This window comes from Oncorhynchus kisutch, linkage group LG2 (genome assembly GCF_002021735.2).
Source record: "Oncorhynchus kisutch isolate 150728-3 linkage group LG2, Okis_V2, whole genome shotgun sequence".
NCBI classification, from domain to species: Eukaryota; Metazoa; Chordata; class Actinopteri; order Salmoniformes; family Salmonidae; genus Oncorhynchus; species Oncorhynchus kisutch.
The window spans coordinates 5,190,540-5,215,539 of record NC_034175.2 but is presented as its reverse complement, the minus strand read 5'-3'; the positions used below and the strand labels follow the sequence as shown (position 1 = coordinate 5,215,539).

Genomic DNA, 25,000 nt, shown 5'->3' with positions numbered 1-25,000 from the left:
CAGACAGACAGACAGACAGACAGACAGACAGAGAGTAGTAAGTCATTGAGAGAGGAACATCCTCATGTTTATGTGTTGTGATAAATGGGGGGAAACAAGGAGAAACGAGGGAGAGATTGAGAGTGGTATATTCATGGCGACCAATTACATTTCTGTGCTGGGAAGAGAGTTCGATATGTTAATGGAATGTGTTCCTGGGGAAGCCTGAATCATCTCTATCTGCTTTTCAGCGTATCAGTTTCTTCCCCATCCACATCCCCTTCCTCTGTAACTGTCTGTCTTCCTCTCCTCATACTCTCTACTCCCCAAACCCCATCTCACACCCTTTGAGCTTAACTTTGAGAACTCCCCCCACCTCTTTCATTCTCTGCCAACTCTGGCTCTCTCTCCATCAGGCAGTTTCTGAGCCAAGCTCTTCCTCCCAATTCCGTCCTGTCAATCGTTCTCCCTCACATACACACACACTCATTTTTTGCACACACTCACTCTCTCTTTCTCTTTGACCTAATTTCTGATCCAGTTTATTTAGCTGAAAAAAGACAAATCTCTTTGAAATCCCAAAGAGAGACAGAGAGAGGGAGCAATCTGTTCACCCTCTCTACCTCTGCTCATGTATCTCAGTCTTCCTCTCTCTCTTCCTCCCCCTCTCAACCTGGATCCCTCACCCCTCTTTGTTTTCTCTCTTTCTCTTCCTCTCTCTGGATGGCTTGGCGAGAGAACGGGAGGATTGAGGGAGTAGCCTGAAAAGGGGAAGTGTGGAGTGGAGGGATGAATAGATGGAGAGACCTAAAGATCTATATAAGGATGAATGACAGTAAAGGCGGAGTGGAGGAATGACAGACAGAGGGACAGGTGTGTGTGTGGCTGTGTGTCTGTGTGTGTGTGTGTGTGTGTGTGTGTGTGTGTGTGTGTGTGTGTGTGTGTGTGTGTGTGTGTGTGTGTGTGTGTGTGTGTGTGTGTGTGTGTGTGTGTGTGTGTGTGTGTGTGTGTGTGTGTGTGTGTGTGGCTGTGTGGCTGTGTGGAATGATGGATGGAAGGAAGGAAGGAGGGAAGGAGGGGAGGAAGGTGAGTGTAAAAGCTGGGAGAAGGGGGAAGATTGACTCACTTCTGTAGGAGCAGTGGGGGCTCCAGGACAGGTGAAGGTTACATACTCGTGACATCGCTTGTGGACAGAGAAACTGCACACTGCCACAAAACACAGAGCAGAAAGACAATCAACACATTACTACATCCAAATCCATTTGATCCCTGCTTATAAAAACCTCATCTGATTCCAAGAATAATGTGGAAATTGTGTGTGTTCTAGTCTTGTCAAAAACAAAAACAAACTGCTGAATGTCATTGTGATCAAGATTGTTCACTAGGGGTTCAATGTCAAAAACACAATGCATCAATCAATACCAAAATAAAATATTCCTTCATCAATGATACTATTGCCTTGACTTGCTCTTAGGGGTTAAGGCCTATAATTGCTATTAACGTCTTCGGACAAATGCATTTGTAAAATGTGTTGTAAAAAAACGGGTAACGATCAGCTGATTAATGATAACTTATGATCCAATAATCCTTACCTTGACATTGAAATCCCTGCTTTCCAATTCCCCTGTGTGGAACAAACCATAACACAACACAGAAACCATCACTGATCTTACAAACCACACAACTGAAAGGACTGGCCTGCTCAGTGAAAGATGAGCAGATGGGCCTGAACAGAAAGAGGTGCATCATTTGGTGCAGTGCTGTAACCCACGAATAATCCAATGTTAACAAATCAAGATGGCTACAGCACTTATAGATATGGCTCCTTCTTTTGTTTTATCAAATAACAGCAGCCGACAAGGACGCATCAGCAGAAACCCTCAGAATTACGGGTTGTTGTGGCAAAAACATGTCCTTGTGACAGCTTTTATGGAATAAAACAGCAGAAATACAATGAGAGTGTCTGAGAGTGTCTGAGAGTGTCTGAGAGTGTCTGAGAGTGTCTGAGAGTGTCTGAGAGTGAGCTGCAGGACATCTCTATAGAATACTACACTTACTGCAGTGCTGATCAGGTCAACTAGGGGGGGTTATTGCCTCTCACACACACACCAAACACCCAGTCACTCCCTCCTCCCTCCTCCCCCATTCTCCCCTTCCCCCTCCTCCCCCCTCCCCCTCCTCCCCCCTCCCCCTCCTCCTCCTCCTCCTCCAGAGTTGCAGTCTTCTACTTCTCTCCTTAGATCTTAATTTAATAATTAAAGCCATTGATTGGCTAAAGAGTCCACTCAGCCAGTTCACTGAGTTCACTCAGTTGCTGATTAAAAGGTAATCAGCAGAGAGGCGGGAGAACAACACCCTACAGAGAGAGGGCCCTTGAGGATCACACTGAAGTACCCCCCCAGGTTAATCTCAATAGTCACAGAGTACTCCTCTCCTCTCCTCTCCTCTCCTCTCCTCTCCTCTCCTCTCCTCTCCTCTCCTCTCCTCTCCTCTCCTCTCCTCTCCTCTCCTCTCCTCTCCTCTCCTCTCCTCTCCTCTCCTCTCCTCTCCTCTCCTCTCCTCTCCTCTCCTCTCCTCTCCTCTCCTCTCCTCTCCTCTCCTTCATCTGCACTGTCTGACAGTGACAGACTTGTGACCTAGTGAAGGAGGGGAAATGACATCCGCCATATTTGTTTCACCTCTGCAGTGTTTCCATATCAGCACAGATGAAGGAGAGGAGACGAGGAGTGTAAACCACTCTAGGTGGTTCAGTACTATGACAGTTCTTTGTACTGTCCACCAGAGAGTGCCAGAGAGGCAGAGCTACATTAGACAGGCCAAACAGCACCACCGGATGGCCATAGGATGACAGGACAGAAGACAAGCTAAAAGCATCTATCTGGAGAATCCTATTATATTAGGAAAGTAAGGAAAGGGAAAGGGGGATACCTAGTCAGTTGTACAACTGAATGCATTCAACTGAAATGTGTCTTCCTCATTTAACCCAACCCCTCTGAATCAGAATAAAGATACATAACTATTTATTCGGCCATACATCCACCACATATACATGGCTGTCATATGATAATGTGTAGCGATCTATTCCTGTACCAGGGGAATGGAGAGGAGACCCTATGAAGTCTCGACAAAGGCCCTGCAGGCAGAATATTGACAATAGAAAGTCTCCTTTCAATCCCCTGGTGTTTGTTGTCAATAGTATACAGCCCTAGAGGATGTGATTTGAACTGTGTAGTACTGATCTCTTTTATCATGTCTATTGTAGGAAACCAGTAGAATCTCCACAGGGAGAGATGGAGCGATGCCTGTAACTCATGTGGAAGACTGCTGTCTGGAGTGCTATGGTATTTTTGTGATGTGTATTTTTAAACGACCAAACCAAAACGCTACCATATCTATCTTTCCTTAGTTAAATAATCAGACTGTAACTTTGACAGTCATTCACCGAAATGTACTGCAAACTTCCCAGAGGCTGTTGGCTAGAGGAGAGGCCTGCACTCAGCCTACCCTCTCCACCATATGTCCACACACACATCCACGCACAGAGACGTGCACGCACAGATTCTACACTGGCCTGCTTTGGGTGTGTCTGCCAGAATGAGCTTACTGTACGTGATACTGGGCTTCCAACCAGTCTTGGGTCATGTATGGTGGCTGTGTGAGCATGAAAACGTGTGTAACTGTGTGTGTTTTGTGTCTGTGTACACACACTGTACTGTCTAGTGGTGTGTGTGTGTTTTACCAGATGAAGTTGGTGCTGTGGCTGCAGTTTTAGAGTTAGTGGGAAGTTTGAAGAGGTGGCCAGTGAACTATTGAGAGCTGGAGTGTTTGTAAGTGTGAGTTTCGGCTGATTCATAATGTGATTGTAAGTGTGGGTTTCTGCAGATTCATAATGTGTGTGTAAGTGTGGGTTTCGGCAGATTCATAATGTGTGTGTAAGTGTGGGTTTCTGCAGAGTCAAAATGTGTGTGTAAGTGTGGGTTTCTGCAGATTCATAATGTGTGTAAGTGTGGGTTTCTGCAGATTCATAATGTGTGTGTGTGTGTGTGTGTGTGCGTGAGTGTGGATTACCAGGTGAAGGCTGTGCAGGGGCTGCATTTTGTGGGTTGTTTGCAGAGGCGAGCTGGGAACTAATGAAGCATGTTTTCTGTTGTGTGTATTTAGATGGGTGTGTGTATTTCGCTGTGTGTGTGTGTATTTCGCTGTGTGTATTAAGCTGTGTGTGTATTAAGATGTGTGTGTATTAAGCTGTGTGTGTGTGTATTTCGCTGTGTGTGTGTATTTCGCTGTGTGTGTGTATTTCGCTGTGTGTGTGTATTTCGCTGTGTGTGTGTGTGTATTTCGCTGTGTGTGTGTATTTCGCTGTTTGTACGTATTTCGCTGTGTGTGTGTATTTCGCTGTGTGTGTGTATTTAGCTGTTTGTACGTATTTCGCTGTTTGTACGTATTTCGCTGTGTGTGTGTATTTCGCTGTGTGTGTGTATTTCGCTGTGTGTGTGTATTTCGCTGTGTGTGTGTATTTCGCTGTGTGTGTGTATTTCGCTGTTTGTACGTATTTCGCTGTGTGTGTGTATTTCGCTGTTTGTACGTATTTCGCTGTGTGTGTGTATTTCGCTGTTGTACGTATTGCTGTGTGTGTGTGTATTTCGCTGTGTGTGTGTGTATTTCGCTGTGTGTGTGTATTTCGCTGTGTGTGTGTATTTCGCTGTGTGTGTGTGTATTTCGCTGTGTGTGTGTGTGTATTTCGCTGTTTGTACGTATTTCGCTGTGCGTGTGTATTTCGCTGTGTGTGTGTATTTCGCTGTGTGTGTGTGTATTTCGCTGTGTGTGTGTATTTAGCTGTGTGCGTGTGTATTTCGCTGTGCGTGTGTATTTCGCTGTGCGTGTGTATTTCGCTGTGTGTGTGTATTTCGCTGTGTGTGTGTGTATTTCGCTGTGTGTGTGTATTTAGCTGTGTGTGTGTGTATTTCTCTGTGTGTGTGTATTAGCTGTGTGTGTGTATTTAGCTGTGTGTGTGTATTTCGCTGTGTGTGTGTGTGTGTATTTACCAGATGAAGTCAGTGCAGTGGCTGCAGAAGGTGGGCTGTTTGAAGAAGCGAGCAGTGAACTGGTGGTCCTTGACCTCGATGATCCTCTTGTGTTTCAGCGCCCCCTTCCTCTGGAACACTGGCACCCTGGGAGGGGGGGTGAGGGGGGAGGGCAGGGGAGAGGCCCCAGGGGTGGCCACGGGGGAGGCCAGGGTCAGGGGGGAGAGGGAGGGGGACGGGGACACGGGAGTAGACATGCTGCCTGGAGGGATGGGAGGAGAGGGGAAAGGAGAGGTGATGGAGAGGAGGGATGGGAGGAGAGGGGAAAGGAGAGGTGATGGAGAGGAGGGATGGGATGATGGAGAAAAAGAGGGTTGAGTGTTAGAGAGGAGGGACAGGGAACGAGGGAGAGAGAGGAGGGTAGAGGACAGATGGAGATGAGAGGGGTGGATAGTAGTAAGAGGGAGAGGTGAAGGGATAGAGAAAATATAACATGCCACAAACAGAGAAGAGAGGGATGAGCAGAGAGAGAGAGGGAACGAGAGAGAGAGAGAGAGAGAGAGAGAGAGAGAGAGAGAGAGAGAGAGAGAGAGAGATAATAAAAGGACAGACAGGGGACAGAGGGATGAGCAGAGGGAGAGGGAGAGAGAGAGAGAGAGAGAGAGAGAGAGAGAGAGAGAGAGAGAGAGAGAGAGAGAGAGAGAGAGAGAGAATAAAAGGACCCAGACAGGGGACAGAGGGATGAGCAGAGGGAGAGGGAGGGAGAGAGAGAGAGAGAGAGAGAGAGAGAGAGAGAGAGAGAGAGAGAGAGAGAGAGAGAGAGAAGAGAGAGAGAGAGAGAGAGAGAGAGAGAGAGAGGGAGAGAGAGAGAGAGAATAAAAGGACCCAGACAGGGGACAGAGGGATGAGCAGAGGGAGAGGGAGGGAGGGAGAATGTATAAAAAGGAGAGGTTAATTCACACATTGAGACAGAGCTCTCCTCAGAGACCCAGAGACACAGAACGATTAGTGAAATTCACACTGTGTCCCACATATGTCCCACTTCATACTCGCTCGCTTTCTCTCTCTCACCCCATCTATCCTCATCGCCACGCCATGCCAACTGCAACCTCCCACATCCCCCTGACAACCAAACACCCTGGGTTGCCCTGACAACCAAACACCCTTATCGCATGTCAACTGCACCTCCTGTTGCACCCCCCCCCCCCCACCCTACTCCAATATTAGAACTGGTACCCTCTCTGTCCTTGTCTCCTTGATTTGATATTGTGTTCATTTCTCCATAAAAGTTTGGAATGTAATTCTCATGCACAGTCTATATAAGTCACAAGTGAGGAAAGAAAAACTAGCAATGTGAAATATTTAACTGAGAGAAAATGTGGTAGCAAACTGCTAAATGATAAATGAAACCACAACAGAGATTGAATGAATAAGTAAATAAGCAGAGAGCGTACAGCATAGCAAACAGGACCTGTTGAAATGATTATGGCACACCGGAAGATGGAGGAAATCGATCCAATGGGTGAATACCAGAGACAGGGAGGGCTGAAAGAACACAGAAACAGAACAAACTCATTCAAGATAAAAAGGAGATCAACAAATAAGGAACAGAGTGGAAAGCTGCGTGGAGATAGAAGTGGAAGGAGAGAGGGAGAAACAAAGAGAAAGAGAGAGACATTACCTGTATTTGTGGTTGTTTGGGCTGACAGACTTGATCAAAGAGCAGGCTTCTCCTCTTCCTCTCCCCCTCTCTTTATCTCTCCTCCTTTGATAGGCAGCCTGCTATCGCTCTGAACCTGTCGCTGGTCACGTCAAAAAAGAAAAAGTGAAGGAAGGAGAGAGGCAAGTGGTGGCAGGGAGGAAGAGCTGGGAAAAAGAGCTGCCTACAAAAAAAGAGCAAGTAACAAGGGATGAGATTGAAGCTTTCCAAGAACAAGAGAAGAAAGAGGAGGAGTGGACTGCTATGTATCCGTTAAGTTAACCCACACAGGGTGAAGAGGGAGAAGAGATGGAGAGATGGAATTCTCTTTAAGATTGATTATTTTTTACCAAGAAGAAGATGGGATAGGAGAGAGAGAGAGAGAGGAGAGAGAGAGAGACAGAGGGAGGGAGGGAGGGAGGGAGGGAGGGAGGGAGGGAGGGAGGGAGGGAGGGAGGGAGGGAGGGAGGGAGGGAGGGAGGGAGGGAGGGAGGGAGGGAGGGAGGGAGGGAGGGAGGGAGGGAGGGAGGGAGCAATTCATTTTGAAATCTGGGTTACATCTCTCTGGAGAAAGGCAAAGCGAGAGAGCAAGTGATGGAGGGAGAAGAAGGGGGGCCATTTTGCCACCATCAATATGGACTAACACCGACCAACAGTCTAACACTTAACACTCACAGTGACAGACTGATAGTGCGGAAGGAGTAAGACAGACGGATGCTCTTGATAGATCAGTGTCTCTAAACAACACCAGTCTAGCAAGGGTTAATCATCAATATCATGGTACACAATCTGTTGCCTTACAACTAGCTGACAGGAGTGTTGGCAGTAATGGTTGGACCATATTCAGAACAGCCTGTGGAAGGATCAAGGCCCATTTGATGTGAATAATTTGGTAATTATTAGAGTGGCATAGAGATAGGGAACAAAACTGTTTTTCTAGTGGAATGGAGATAGGGAACAAAACAGTTTTTCTAGTGGAATGGAGATAGGGAACAAAACTGTTTTTCTAGTGGAATGGAGATAGGGAACAAAACTGTTTTTTCCAGTGGAATGGAGATAGGGAACAAAACTGTTTTTCCAGTGGAATGGAGATAGGGAACAAAACTGTTTTTCCAGTGGAATGGAGATAGGGAACAAAACTGTTTTTCCAGTGGAATGGAGAAAGGGAACAGTACTGTTATTCCAGTGGAATGGAGATAGGGAATGGTACTGTTATTCCAGTAGAATGGAGATAGGGAATAGTACTGTGATTCAGTGGAATGAAGATGGGAAATAGTACTGTGATTCAGTGGAATGGAGATAAGGAATAGTACTGTTATTCAGTGGAATGGAGATGGGGAATAGTACTGTTACTCAGTGGAATGGAGATATGGAATAGTACTGTTATTCAGTGGAATGGAGATAGGGAATAGTACTGTTATTCCAGTGGAATGGAGATAGTGAATAGTACTGTTATTCAGTGGAATGGAGATGGGGAATAGTACTGTTATTCCAGTGGAATGGAGATAGGGATTAGTACTGTTATTCAGTGGAATGGAGATAGGGAACAGTACTGTTATTCAGTGGAATGGTGATGGGGAATTGTGAGGTTATTCCAGTGGAATGGAGATAGGGAATAGTACTGTTATTCAGTGGAATGGAGATGGGGAATAGTACTGTTATTCAGTGGAATGGAGATAGGGAATAGTACTGTTATTCAGTGGATTGGAGATAGGGAATAGTACTGTTATTCCAGTGGAATGGAGATAAGGAATAGTAATGTTATTCAGTGGAATGGAGATGGGGAATTGTACTGTTATTCCAGTGGCATGGAGATAGGGAACAGTACTGTTATTCAGTGGAATGGAGATGGGGAATAGTACTGTTATTCCAGTGGAATGGAGATAGGGAACAGTACTGTTATTCAGTGGAATGGAGATGGGGAATAGTACTGTTATTCCAGTGGAATCGAGATAGGGATTAGTACTCTTATTCAGTGGAATGGAGATAGGGAATAGTACTGTTATTCAGTGGATTGGAGATAGGGAACAGTACTGTTATTCCAGTGGAATGGAGATGGGGAATAGTACTGTTACTCCAGTGGAATGGAGATAGGGAATAGTACTGTTATTCCAGTGGAATGGAGATGGGGAATGGTACTGTTATTCAGTGGAATGGAGATAGGGAATAGTACTGTGATTCAGTGGAATGGAGATAGGGAATAGTACTGTTATTCAGTGGAATGGAGATAGGGAATAGTACTATTATTCAGTGGAATGGAGATAGGGAATAGTACTGTTATTCCAGTGGCATTGAGATAGGGAATAGTACTGTTATTCCAGTTGAATGGAGATAGAGAATAGTACCGTTATTCAGTGGATTGGAGACAGGGAAAAGTACTGTTATTCCAGTGGAATGGAGATAGGGAATAGTACTGCTTTTCAGTGGAATGGAGATAGGAAATAGTACTGTGATTCAGTGGAATGGCGATAGTGATTAGTACTGTTATTCAGTTGCATGGAGATCGGAAACAGTACTGTTATTCTAGTGGAATGGAGATTGGGAATAGTACTGTTATTCAGTGGAATGGAGATAGTGATTAGTACTGTTATTCCAGTGGAATGGAGATAGTGATTAGTACTGTTTTTCAGTGGCATGGAGATCGGAAACAGTACTGATGTTCCAGTAGAATTGAGATAGGGAATAGTACTGTTATTCAGTGGAATTGAGATAGGGAACATGGGTCTACAGTGCCTTGCGAAAGTATTCGGCCCCCTTGAACTTTGCGACCTTTTGCCACATTTCAGGCTTCAAACATAAAGATATAAAACTGTACTTTGTGAAGAATCAACAACAAGTGGGACACAATCATGAAGTGGAACGACATTTATTGGATATTTCAAACTTCTTTAACAAATCAAAAACTGAAAAATTGGGCGTGCAAAATTATTCAGCCCCCTTAAGTTAATACTTTGTAGCGCCACCTTTTGCTGCGATTACAGCTGTAAGTCAATTGGGGTATGTCTCTATCAGTTTTGCACATCGAGAGACTGACATTTTTTCCCATTCCTCCTTGCAAAACAGCTCGAGCTCAGTGAGGTTGGATGGAGAGCATTTGTGAACAGCAGTCGTCAGTTCTTTCCACAGATTCTCGATTGGATTCAGGTCTGGACTTTGACTTGGCCATTCTAACACCTGGATATGTTTATTTTTTAACCATTCCATTGTAGATTTTGCTTTATGTTTTGGATCATTGTCTTGTTGGAAGACAAATCTCCGTCCCAGTCTCAGGTCTTTTGCAGACTCCATCAGGTTTTCTTCCAGAATGGTCCTGTATTTGGCTCCATCCATCTTCCCATCAATTTTAACCATCTTCCCTGTCCCTGCTGAAGAAAATCAGGCCCAAACCATGATGCTGCCACCACCATGTTTGACAGTGGGGATGGTGTGTACAAGGTGATGAGCTGTGTTGCTTTTACGCCAAACATAACGTTTTGCATTGTTGCCAAAAAGTTCAATTTTGGTTTCATCTGACCAGAGCACCTTCTTCCACATGTTTGGTGTGTCTCCCAGGTGGCTTGTGGCAAACTTTAAACAACACTTTTTATGGATATCTTTAAGAAATGGCTTTCTTCTTGCCACTCTTCCATAAAGGCCAGATTTGTGCAATATACGACTGATTGTTGTCCTATGGACAGAGTCTCCCACCTCAGCTGTAGATCTCTGCAGTTCATCCAGAGTGATCATGGGCCTCTTGGCTGCATCTCTGATCAGTCTTCTCCTTGTATGAGCTGAAAGTTTAGAGGGACGGCCAGGTCTTGGTAGATTTGCAGTGGTCTGATACTCCTTCCATTTCAATATTATCGCTTGCACAGTGCTCCTTGGGATGTTTAAAGCTTGGGAAATCTTTTTGTATCCAAATCCGGCTTTAAACTTCTTCACAACAGTATCTCGGACCTGCCTGGTGTGTTCCTTGTTCTTCATGATGCTCTCTGCGCTTTTAACGGACCTCTGAGACTATCACAGTGCAGGTGCATTTATACGGAGACTTGATTACACACAGGTGGATTGTATTTATCATCATTAGTCATTTAGGTCAACATTGGATCATTCAGAGATCCTCACTGAACTTCTGGAGAGAGTTTGCTGCACTGAAAGTAAAGGGGCTGAATAATTTTGCACGGCCAATTTTAAAGTTTTTGATTTGTTAAAAAAGTTTGAAATATCCAATAAATGTCGTTCCACTTCATGATTGTGTCCCACTTGTTGTTGATTCTTCACAAAAAAATACAGTTTTATATCTTTATGTTTGAAGCCTGAAATGTGGCAAAAGGTCGCAAAGTTCAAAGGGGCCGAATACTTTCGCAAGGCACTGTATGTACAACCAGTGTTGGTTATCATTACTCATCTCTGGTGGCAAGTGGTAGAGGGAGTGAACCATCGCCTCAATACTGTAGTCCCTCTGTACCTCAATCCAGGTCACACTGAGGCTCATGGGTAATGCAGTTTCTCAGAGAGGGGTGTCTGGTGTTCTCACATGGTTAGAAAGGGTTTTAATGGAATACAAGCAGACACACACACACACACACAGAAGGTTTACGACCTCATATGAGACAGTAGTAATATACACCATGTTAACACTGACATTGAACAGAGAGAGGGAGAATGATGGACGGCATGTGAGAGAAAAAAGAGAGAGCAGTCAAGATGGAGATATACTGTAAACGGGGGATGAGGTGATGAGACAGAGAGAAATGGGCTGATGGAGAGGGACGGAGAGATGGAGATATACTATAAACGGGGGATGAGGTGATGAGACAGAGAGAAATGGGCTGATGGAGAGGGACGGAGAGATGGAGATATACTGTAAACGGGGGATGAGGTGACGAGACAGAGAGAAATGGGCTGATGGAGAGGGACGGAGAGATGGAGATATACTGTAAACGGGGGATGAGGTGACGAGACAGAGAGAAATGGGCTGATGGAGAGGGACGGAGAGATGGAGATATACTGTAAACGGGGGATGAGGTGATGAGACAGAGAGAAATGGGCTGATGGAGAGGGACGGAGAGAGAGATATACTGTAAACGGGGGATGAGGTGATGAGACAGAGAGAAATGGGCTGATGGAGAGGGATGGAGAGATGGAGATATACTGTAAACGGGGGATGAGGTGATGAGACAGAGAGAAATGGGCTGATGGAGAGGGACGGAGAGATGGAGATATACTATAAACGGGGGATGAGGTGATGAGACAGAGAGAAATGGGCTGATGAGAGGGACGGAGAGATGGAGATATACTGTAAACGGGGATGAGGTGATGAGACAGAGAGAAATGGGCTGATGGAGAGGGACGGAGAGATGGAGATATACTGTAAACGGGGGATGAGGTGATGAGACAGAGAGAAATGGGCTGATGGAGAGGGACGGAGAGATGGAGATATACTGTAAACGGGGGATGAGGTTATGATACAGAGAGAAATGGGCTGATGGAGAGGGACGGAGAGATGGAGATATACTGTAAACGGGGGATGAGGTGATGAGACAGAGAGAGGGAGGGAGGGAGGGAGGCTATGGAGAGATACATCTCTGATTCTCTGGCATCTGGATTCATTCGTCCTTCCTCTTCTCCAGCGGGGGCCGGGTTCTTCTTTGTGGGGAAGAAGGACGGTTCTCTGCGTCCTTGCATTGATTACCGTGGGTTGAATAACATCACAGTGAAGAATACCTATCCCTTACCGTTGATGTCCTCAGCCTTTGAAAGGTTACAGGGAGCATCCGTGTTCACTAAGTTGGATTTACGGAATGCATATCATTTGGTTCGCATAAGGGGGGGGGACGAATGGAAGACCGCGTTTAACACCCCCAGAGGGCACTTCGAATATTTGGTCATGCCTTTTGGGCTATCCAACTCCCCAGCGGTTTTCCAGGCACTCGTCAATGACGTGCTGAGAGATATGATTGATCAGTTCATATATGTTTACCTGGATGACATACTGATTTTTTCTTCTTCTCTCCAGGAACACGTTCAGCACGTCAGACGAGTGCTTCAGAGGTTGTTGGAGAATGGACTTTTTGTCAAGGCGGAGAAATGCATTTTTCATGCACAATCCGTTCCATTCCTAGGTTACATCGTCTCGACTGAAGGTATTCGCATGGATCCTGACAAGGTTAAGGCTGTGGTGGATTGGCCAAGCCCAGATTCCCGTAAGGCCCTACAGAGGTTTCTGGGATTCGCCAATTTCTACCAGCGTTTCGTTCGCAACTTTAGCCAGATAGTCGCTCCTCTTACCGCCTTAACCTCCCCCAGAGTGACGTTCAGGTGGTCCGATACAGCCGAGGCTGCATTCACCAAACTCAAGAGCCGCTTTGTTTCGGCTCCCATCCTCATAGCTCCCGATCCCTCGCGTCAGTTCGTGGTGGAGGTGGACGCTTCAGAGGTGGGGGTAGGTGCGGTACTTTCCCAACGTTCCTCTTCTGACGACAAGATGCACCCTTGCGCGTTCCTTTCCCATCGGTTATCACCTGCGGAACGCAACTACGACATTGGCAACAGAGAGTTGTTGGCAGTGAAGTTAGCACTGGAGGAGTGGCGCCATTGGTTAGAGGGTTCGGGGGTACCTTTTATAGTTTGGACCGATCACAAGAATTTAGAATATATCAGAACCGCCAAGCGACTCAACTCCAGGCAGGCGCGGTGGGCACTCTTTTTCGGACGTTTTGACTTCTCTCTCTCGTATCGCCCGGGTTCCAAGAATGTCAAACCCGATTCCCTTTCACGCATTTTTGACCATTCCGAACGCCCATCCACTCCCGAGTGCATCCTACCCGGGACCCTAGTGGTCTCCACACTCACATGGGAGGTTGAATCGAGGGTCAAAACGGCCTTAGAAGGGGTAACGCCTCCGCCCGGTTGCCCGCCTAATCGGTTGTTTGTGCCGGAGGGGTGTCGGTCCGATGTTATTCGGTGGGGACATTGCTCCAACGTAGCGTGTCATCCAGGAGTCAGCCGCACTAGCTTTTTGGTTAAGCAACGCTTTTGGTGGCCACTGATGGCTCGTGACATTCACAGTTTTGTCTTGGCTTGCTCGGTTTGTGCCACTGGGAAGACTTCTAATCGACCCCCAGATGGGTTACTCCAACCGCTGTCGGTCCCTTCGAGACCCTGGTCCCACATCGCGCTAGATTTTGTTACCGCCCTCCCGCCCTCCCAGGGCAAGACGGTTGTTTTGACCGTGGTGGACCGGTTCTCGAAGGCGGCTCATTTTATTCCCTTGCCTAAATTACCATCTGCCAAGGAGACAGCGGTAACTGTCGTGGATCACGTCTTTCGCTTACATGGCCTGCCGATGGACGTAGTTTCTGACAGGGGGCCCCAATTTGTGTCCAAGTTTTGGCAAGAGTTTTGTAGGTTACTGGGAGCGAGTGTCAGCCTGTCTTCAGGGTTTCATCCCCAGAGCAACGGTCAAACAGAGAGGGCCAACCAAGATTTGGAGAGAGTGTTGCGATGTTTGGTTTCTAAGAATCCCTCTTCCTGGAGTCAACAACTCTCTATGGTTGAGTACGCTCACAATTCGTTGCCAGTGGCAGCCATGGGTCTCTCTCCGTTTGAGTGTAGTTTAGGTTACCAGCCACCTATCTTTCCCAGTACGGAGTCCGAGGTCACTGTTCCCTCCGCTCACGCTTTCATCCAGAGGTGCCGTCACGCATGGAGCAGAGCCCGTGAGACTCTTCTCCGGGTGGGGGCGCGCACCAAGGCTAAGGCCGATCGCCACCGGTCGAAGCCTCCGGTATACGTCGTTGGCCAAAGAGTGTGGCTTTCTACTAAGAACATTCCACTCCGATCCGTTTCGAACAAGCTTGCCCCCAAATTTATCGGCCCGTTCAAAGTCACCAGGATCATTAGTCCGGTGGCGGTCCGGCTCAAGCTTCCTCCGGCGTATAGGAGAATTCATCCTACCTTTCATGTGTCTAAAATAAAACCTGTGTTTCAGGCACGCATTAACCCGCCGGTCCCGGTTCCCCCGCCGCCACGACTTGTTGATGGGGAACCCACCTTTTCTGTCAATCGTATTTTGGACTCTAGAAGGAGGGGACGCGGATTCCAGTACCTGGTGGACTGGGAGGGTTACGGCCCGGAGGAGAGAAGTTGGGTACCTGCTAGGGACATTCTGGATCACTCCCTTATTGATGATTTCAATCGACAGGTAAATTCGCCTGGGAACGCCAAGAGGCGTTCCTGGGGGGGGGGGGGTATTGTCACGGTTCATGAATCCACTGCCTCCCTCTCTCTTTCTCTTTCTCTCTCTCTCTCTCTCTCTCTCTCTCTCTCTCTCTCTCTCTCTCTCTCTCCCGTGTTTGTGTGGGCGTGGTTCCCAATCTCGGCCTGATTGTCTGTGCCAGCTGGAATCACTTATCTTCCCTTTATATGTTCTGTAACCAGTGTTTCTTGTTGTCAGATCGTTGTTACTTCTCTGAGTTTGTGTCGTGTGTCCGTACTCATCTCTCACCGCCCTTGTGTGGATTATCTGCTGTGCTCCCTCCTACACATCCGGACACACTCCCCTGGATTTCTCAGCACGCTATCATCGGAAGATGCGCCCTAGTCCCTGGGTCGGATTCCGTCTGAGTACAGTCAGTCTGTCCTGTTGCTGCTGTAAACTGTATTCATTAAACCATCGTTGCTTGCATCTTGCATCCGCCTCTGTATTGTCACAGAAATGGGCTGATGGAGAGGGACGGAGAGATGGAGAGATGGATCGAAGGGTTGAAGGTCTAATTAATGAAAATGTAGGTTGTTGGTCTCCTGATGAAGACACCGCCACAGAATTAATTAACTATTATAATTAGCAAGATTGTTAGAGAGCAAAATGGTGTCAGCGAGCAAGATAAGAGTGTGGTTTGTGTGTGTTTTATCTCCACATGATACATGTCATTTGAACATTAGCCTTCCAGCTAGCAGCAGACAGGGAGTGATCTGGCCTTCCTTTCAGTCACGTTGTTACATTCTCACAGTCTGTTTGAATTGAAATTGCTTCCTGTCACTCTGTCCCATCACACACTGACTCAGTCACTGGGCTACAGGAAGATAATGATTTGTCATTGTATGACTTCACCACTAACAATCAGGTGATCACAGCTCTCCTTCAGAGCCAGACTGACAGATCCCCTGAATAAGGTCTTATGCTTGCAACATTGTCTCCTGTTATTTATACGAATAAATAAATGATGATCAAACCAAAGCTAAAACCAAAAACGTTACTTCCCTGTTCGTTCTGGCTTCTCTGTTTTATTCCCTCATAACATTCACCATAATATTTACTACAACATTTACTATAACATTTACTATAACATTCACTATAACATTCACTATAACATTACTAACATTCACTGTACCATTCACTATGACATTCACTATACCATTCACTATAACATTACTAACATTCACTACAACATTCACTATAACATTCACTATAACATTCACCGACATTTAATATAACATTCACTATACCATTCACTATGCCATTTACTAACATTTCCTATAACATATACTATAACATTTACTAACATTAGCTATAACAATTACTATAACATTAACTATACCATTCACTATGACATTTTCTATAACATTCACTATACCATTCATTATAACATTTACCATAACATTCACTATACCATTAATTATAACATTCACTATAACATTCACTATAACATTCACTATAGCATTCATTATAACATTTCTAACATTCACTATAACATTACTAACATTCACTACAACATTTGCTATAACATTCACTGACATTTAATATAACATTCACTATACCATTCACTATGCCATTTACTAACATTTCATATAACATCTACTATAACATTTACTAACATTAGCTATAACAATTACTATAACATTAACTATACCATTAACTATACCATTCACTATACCATTCATTATAACAATTATTAGCATTTACTATAACGTTCAATATAACATTCACTACAACATTCACTATACCATTCACTATAGCATATACTATGACATTTACTTTGACATCTATTATAACACTTACTAACATTTACTATGACATCTATTATAACACTTACTAACGTTTACTATGACATTCACTGTAACATTCACTATAAGATGTACTATACCATTCACTTACATTTAGTATACCATTCACTGTAACATTTATTAGCATTTACTATAACATTCAATATAACATTCACTACAACATTCACTATACCATTCACTATAGCATATACTATAACATTTACTGTACCACTTACATGACATTCACTGTAACAGTCACTATAAGATGTACTATACCATTCACTTACATTTACTATACCATTCACTTACATTTCTATACCATTCACGATAACATTCACTATGACATCTACTATAACACTCACTGACATTCACTATAGCATTCACTACAACTTTCACCATAACATTCACTAACATTCACTACAACATTCACTACAACATTCACTATACCATTGACGAGGACATTTACTATAACATTAACTATAACATTCACTATAATATTTACTACACCATTCACTATACGATTTCCTATAATATTTACCATGACATTTACTAACATTCACTAAAACATTCACTATACCATGTACTATAACATTCACTATAACATTTACTATAACATCTACTCTAACATTCACTATAACATCCTGTACCATTTACTATACCATTTTCTATAACATCTACTATACCATTTACTAACATTTACTATAACATTCACTACAACATTTACTATGACATCAACTATAACATTTACTATAAGATTATACGATAAGATAAATAACATTTATTATACCATTCACTAACATTTACTATACCATTCACTATAACATTCACTATGACATCTACTATTACATGCACTATCCCATCCACTGTACCGTTTACTATACCATTTACTATGACATCTACTATAACATTTACTATAAGATTCACTATAATATTTACTATAACATTTACTATAACATTTACTATAACATTCACTAACGTTCATGATACCATTCACTATAACATCCACTGTACCATTTACTATGACATCTACTATAACATTTACTAACATTTACTATAACATTCACTATAACATTCACTACAACATGTACTATGACATCAGCTATAACATTTACTAACATTTACTATAAGATTAAAATATAAGATAATTATAACATTCACTATAACATTTACTACACCATTCACTATAACATTCACAATGTCATTTACTATAACATTCACTATTCTATCCACTGTACAATTTGCTATACCATTTACTATGACATCTACTATAACATTTATTATAACCTTTACTATAACATTTACTATAACATTTACTATGACATCTACTATAACATTTACTATAACATTCACTATAACATTTACTATAACATTTACTATAACATTCACTATAACATTTACTATAACATTTACTATAACATTTACTATGACATTTACCATGACATTCACTGTAACATTTGCTAACATTTACTGGCATGTACTATAACATTCACTAACATTCACTATAACATTCACTATACCATTTACTATAATATTTACTATAACATTCACTATAATATTAACTATTACATTTATCAAATCAAATTTTATTTGTCACATACACATGGTTAGCAGATGTTAATGTGAGTGTAACGAAATGCTTGTGCTTCTAGTTCCGACCATGCAGTAATATCTAACAAGAATCTAACACGCCCAATTTTTCAGTTTTTGATTTGTTAAAAAAGTTTGAAATATCCAATAAATGTCGTTCCACTTCATGATTGTGTCCCACTTGTTGTTGATTCTTCACAAAAAAATACAGTTTTATATCTTTATGTTTGAAGCCTGAAATGTGGCAAAAGGTCGCAAAGTTCAAGGGGGCCGAATACTTTCGCAAGGCACTGTATTGTCCGACGCTATGCGGAACATATCCCAGTCCACATGATCGAAGCAATCTTGAAGCATGGAATCAGATTGGTCGGACCAGCGTTGAACAGACCTGGGCGTTTCCTGTTTTTTTTATTTTTTATTAAAATGTAGTTTTTATTTACAATTTTGTTTTTAGAAGGAGGATCAGTTTAATATTGCGGGAAAGAATGTTGCTTCCAATGTAATTGTCTGCATCATTTCCAATCCCCCATATTTTTTTGGTAAATATATATATCCATACACGCATACATACATACGTGTATACACATATATACATACACATCAAATAAAATCAAATCAAATCAAATCAAATGTATTTATATAGCCCTTCGTACGTCAGCTGATATCTCAAAGTGTTGTACAGAAACCCAGCCTAAAACCCCAAACAGCAAGCAATGCAGGTGTAGAAGCACGGTGGCTAGGAAAAACTCCCTAGAAAGGCCAAAACCCAGGAAGAAACCCAGAGAGGAACCAGGCTATGTGGGGTGGCCAGTCCTCTTCTGGCTGTGCCGGGTGGAGATTATAACAGAACATGGCCAAGATGTTCATAAATGACCAGCATGGTCCAATAATAATAAGGCAAAACAGTTGAAAATGGAGCAGCAGCATGGCCAGTTGGACTGGGGACAGCAAGGAGTCATCATGTCAGGTAGTCCTGAGGCATGGTCCTAGGGCTCAGGTCCTCCGAGAGAGAGAAAGAAAGAGAGAAATTGTTTCCAGTACTTGTCTTATATTATCTCCAATGTATCGTCCATGTAAGAAAAACCTGTCTGATTAGGATGAATAATATCTGACAATACTTTTTAAATTCTATGTGCCAACCATTTTGCTAGGATTTTTGCATCACAACACTGAAGTGTAAGAGGTCTCCAATTTTTTTAATGGACTGGATCTTTATATATACCGCTTGGGTCCTGTTTCAGTAATAATGATATCAGACCTTCTTGCTGCGTGTCTGATAATCTACCATTTATATAGGAGTGGTTAAAACAAGCCAATAATGGTCCTTTGAGTATACCAAAAAAAGTTTTGTATACTTCCACTGGTATGCCATCCAGCCCTGGGGTTTGGTATACTTCCACTGGTATGCCATCCAGCCCTGGAGTTTGGTATACTTCCACTGGTATGCCATCCAGCCCTGGAGTTTGGTATACTTCCACTGGTATGCCATCCAGCCCTGGAGTTTTCCCATCCTTAATACTTCCACTGGTATGCCATCCAGCCCTGGAGTTTTCCCATCCTTAATACTTCCACTGGTATGCCATCCAGCCCTGGAGTTTTCCCATCCTTAATACCTCCAATGGTATGCCATCCAACCCTGGAGTTTTCCCATCCTTAATACTTCCACTGGTATGACATCCAGCCCTGGAGTTTTCCCATCCTTAATACTTCCACTGGTATGACATCCAGCCCTGGAGTTTTCCCATCCTTAATACTTCCACTGGTATGACATCCAACCCTGGAGTTTTCCCATCCTTAATACTTCCACTGGTATGCCATCCAACCCTGGAGTTTTCCCATCCTTAATACTTCCACTGGTATGACATCCAGCCCTGGAGTTTTCCCATCCTTAATACTTCCACTGGTATGCCATCCAACCCTGGAGTTTTCCCATCCTTAATACTTCCACTGGTATGACATCCAGCCATGGAGTTTTCCCATCCTTAAAGACCCCAATTGCCTCAAGCAGTTCCTCCTCTGTAATTTGGCCTTCACATGAGTCTTTCTGTACAGATATTAATTTTACATTATTATTAGGAATAAAAATCCACACAATTAGTTTCAGTTAGTGGAGATGGAGGAGACTGAAACGAAAACATATTCTTAAAGTACTTTACTTCCTCTTTCAAAATATCATTTGATGAATCATGTGTGACTCCATCATTCATTTGGTGAATCATGTGTGACTCCATCATTCATTTGGTGAATCATGTGTGACTCCATCATTCATTTGGTGAATCATGTGTGACTCCATCATTCATTTGGTGAATCATGTGTGACTCCATCATTCATTTGGTGAATCATGTGTGACTCCATCATTCATTTGGTGAATCATGTGACTCCATCATTCATTTGGTGAATCATGTGACTCCATCATTCATTTGGTGAATCATGTGTGACTCCATCATTCATTTGGTGAATCATGTGTGACTCCATCATTCATTTGGTGAATCATGTGACTCCATCATTCATTTGGTGAATCATGTGTGACTCCATCATTCATTTGGTGAATCATGCGTGACTCCATCATTCATTTGGTGAATCATGTGTGACTCCATCATTCATTTGGTGAATCATGTGTGACTCCATCATTCATTTGGTGAATCATGTGACTCCATCATTCATTTGGTGAATCATGTGTGACTCCATCATTCATTTGGTGAATCATGTGACTCCATCATTCATTTGGTGAATCATGTGATTCCATCATTCATTTGGTGAATCATGTGTGACTCCATCATTCATTTGGTGAATCATGCGTGACTCCATCATTTGTAACAAGTTTTAATAAACATTTTTTGGTAGCATTTCTATATTGAAGATTGAAAAATAATTTGGTGCATTTTTCCCCATATTCCATCCAGTTCGCTTTATTATTATAATATATTACACTGGATCTTTCTTGAATAAGTTCCTCCATTTCTTTTTGTTTTTCCTCTAACTTATTCTGTGCCTCTATAGTACCGTTTTTATTGCTATCTAACTGTACTGTTAGTCCTTCAATTTACTTTGTTAATATGGACTCTTTTGATCTAAATTGCTTTTGTTTTATAGAGGAGTACTGTATTGCATTGCCTCTAAAGGCACATTTAAAAGTGTCCCATACAGTAAGGGGATCTGCTGTACCTATGTTATGTCTGAAAAAGTCAGTTATAAATTCTTCTGTCCTAGTTCTAATCAATTTATCATCTAGTAGACTTTGATTACATTTCCAATATCCTCGCCCACGTGGAAATTCTGTAGGAGTAATATATATATGCCAATTATGTGATGATCCGACCGCATTCTGTCCCCTATCAACACTTTTTAAACTTTTGGTGCCAGAGAGAATGGTATAAGAAAGTAGTCAAGGCGACTAGCTTGATTAAGCCTCCGCCATGTATATCTCACTAGGTCAGGGTATTTAAGTCTCCATATATTCACTAATTCCAATATATCCATGACATTCATGATTTCCTTAAGTGCCTGAGGGTGATAGTTTGAAGTGTGATTTCCTTTCCGGTCCATAGAGGTATTTAAGACCATATTAAAATCTCCCACCATAATAATAGAGTCTAGTGTTGCATGTAGAGTTGATCAATTCTTATATATATTTTTAAAGAAGCTTGGATCATCATTATTTGGACCGTATAGGTTAATAAGCCATATCTGTTTATTGTCCAATAACATATTTAAAATAATCCATCTACCTTGAGGATCTGTTTGGACAATTTGCACATTTGGATCTACATTATTTTTGGTGTTTCCTGTTTTAGTTTCTGTCTATAGGCTCGGAGCAACAAAATGGAGTCCTGGTCAGATTTTACGAAAGGAGGGCCGGGCAGGGCTTTGTATGTGTCGCAGAAGTTAGAGTAACAATGGTCCAAGATTTTTTCCGCCCGGGTAGCGCATTCGATATGCTGATTAAATTTAGGGAGTCTTGTTTTCAGATTATCCTTGTTGAAATCCCCAGCTACAATGAATGCAACCTCAGGATATGTGGTTTCCAGTTTACATAGAGTCCAATGAAGTTCATTCAGGGCCATCGATGTGTCTGCTTGGGGGGATGTATATGGCTGCGATTATAATCAAAGAGAATTCTCTTGGTAGATAATGCGGTAGACATTTAATTGTAAGGTATTCTAGGTCAGGTTATGTTATGATCACACCATGTCTCGTTAATCATAAGGCATACCCCCCGCCCTTCTTCTTACCAGAGAGATGTTTGTTTCTGTCGGACCGATGCATGAAGAAACCCGGTGGCTGTACCGACTCCGATAGCGTGTCTCGAGTGAGCCACGTTTCCGGGAAACAAAGAACGCTACCATCTCTAATGTCTCTCTAGAAGGCAACCCTTGCTCAGATTTCGTCTACCTTGTTCTCAAGAGACTCTACGGAGCCTGACCAGAAGACCGCTTCTTCTGCCCCTCCTACGGCGCCTTTGATTTGGGTCACCGGCTGGGATCCGATCCATTGTCCTAGATGGTGGACCAAACAGAGGATCCGCTTCAGGAAAGTCGCATTCCTGGTCGTAATGTTGGTAAGTTGACATCGCTCGAAAATCCAATAGTTCCTCCAGGCTGTATGTAATAAGACTTAAGATTTCCTGGGGTAACAATGTAAGAAATAATACATAAAAAAATGAAATACACAGTTTCCTAAGAACGCGAAGCGAGGCGGCCATATCTGTATAACATTCAGTATAACATTTAATAACATTAATATAACATTCAATATACCATTCACTATAACATTTACTAACATTTACTATAACATTTACTAACATTTCTGAAAACATTCACTATACCATTCACTATACCATCTACTATAACATTCACTAACATTTACCACACTATTCTCTATAACATTTAGTATAACATTTACTGTAACATTTACTATAACATTCACTATAACATTAACTACAACATTTACTACAATGTTTTCTACACAATTTTCTATAACATTCACTATAACATTTATTGTAAAATTTACCATACCATTTAATATAACATGTATTATAACATTCACTATACCATTCACTATAACATTTTCTATAACATCTACTATAAAATGTATTAACATTAACTATAACATTTACTGTACCATTAACTATAATATTCACGATACCATTTGCAATAACAATCACTATACCATTCACTATAACATTCACTGTACCATTCACTATACAATTCACTATACCATTCACTATACCATTCACTTTACCATTCACTATAACATTCACTGTACCATTCACTATACAATTCACTATACCATTCACTATACCATTCACTATACCATTCACTATGACATTCACTATACCATTCACTATACCATTCATTATAACATTCACTACACCATTCACAATAACATTCCCTATGACATTCACTATACCATTCACTATAACATTCATTATAACATTCACTATACCATTCACTATGACATTCACTATAACTTTCACTATACCATTCACTATACCATTCACTATGACATTCACTATACCATTCACTATACCATTCACTATACAATTCACTATACCATTCACTATACCATTCACTATACCATTCACTATACAATTCACTATACCATTCACTATACCATTCATTATAACATTCACTACACCATTCACTATAACATTTACTATAACATTAACTAACGTTTCATAAATTTGTCCTTTATGTTTTTTAAGCTATACTGTATTATGTGGAACCATAAACAAGCAATATATCTTCCCAAAGTAAGAGGAACAATATGAGACAACAACATGGAGTTTATACTCACTGGTAACTCTACATGGACCTGAGTTTATACTCACTGGTAACTCAACATGGACCTGAGTTTATACTCACTGGTAACTCAACATGGACCTCAGAGTTTACACTCACTGGTAACTCAACATGGACCTGAGTTTATACTCACTGGTAACTCAACATGGACCTGAGTTTATACTCACTGGTAACTCAACATGGACCTGAGTTAATACTTACTGGTAACTCAACATGGACCTCAGAGTTTATACTCACTGGTAACTCAACATGAACCTCAGAGTTTATACCTACTGGTAACTTAATATGAACCTCAGAGTTTACACTCACTGGTAACTCAATATGAACCTCAGAGTTTACACTCACTGGTAACTTAATATGAACCTCAGAGTTTACACTCACTGGTAACTCAATATGAACCTCAGAGTTTACACTCACTGGTAACTCAACATGGACCTGAGTTTATACTCACTGGTAACTCAACATGGACCTCAGAGTTTATACTCACTGGTAACTCAACATGGACCTGAGTTTATACTCACTGGTATGCTGGTAACTTAATATGAACCTCAGAGTTTACACTCACTGGTAACTCAATATGAACCTCAGAGTTTACACTCACTGGTAACTTAATATGAACCTCAGAGTTTACACTCACTGGTAACTCAATATGAACCTCAGAGTTTACACTCACTGGTAACTCAACATGGACCTGAGTTTATACTCACTGGTAACTCAACATGAACCTCAGAGTTTATACCTACTGGTAACTTAATATGAACCTCAGAGTTTACACTCACTGGTAACTCAATATGAACCTCAGAGTTTACACTCACTGGTAACTTAATATGAACCTCAGAGTTTACACTCACTGGTAACTCAATATGAACCTCAGAGTTTACACT

At 42.3% G+C, this 25,000-nt stretch overlaps 1 protein-coding gene across 1 annotated transcript in view; it reads right to left on the bottom strand.

Annotated features, from left to right (window-relative positions):
* The window catches only part of LOC109886787 (protein kinase C beta type), a 77,974-nt gene extending 70,911 nt beyond the window's left edge, over positions 1-7,063 (bottom strand). Inside the window, exons 1-4 of the mRNA XM_031785595.1 lie at positions 6,685-7,063; positions 5,025-5,265; positions 1,572-1,603; positions 1,106-1,185 (exon numbers count right to left, since the gene is read on the bottom strand). Of these exons, the coding sequence (XP_031641455.1) occupies positions 1,106-1,185; positions 1,572-1,603; positions 5,025-5,260 (348 nt within the window). The 5' untranslated portion in view covers positions 5,261-5,265; positions 6,685-7,063. The remainder of the gene's footprint in view (positions 1-1,105; positions 1,186-1,571; positions 1,604-5,024; positions 5,266-6,684) is intronic.
* Positions 7,064-25,000: the final 17,937 nt, after the last annotated feature.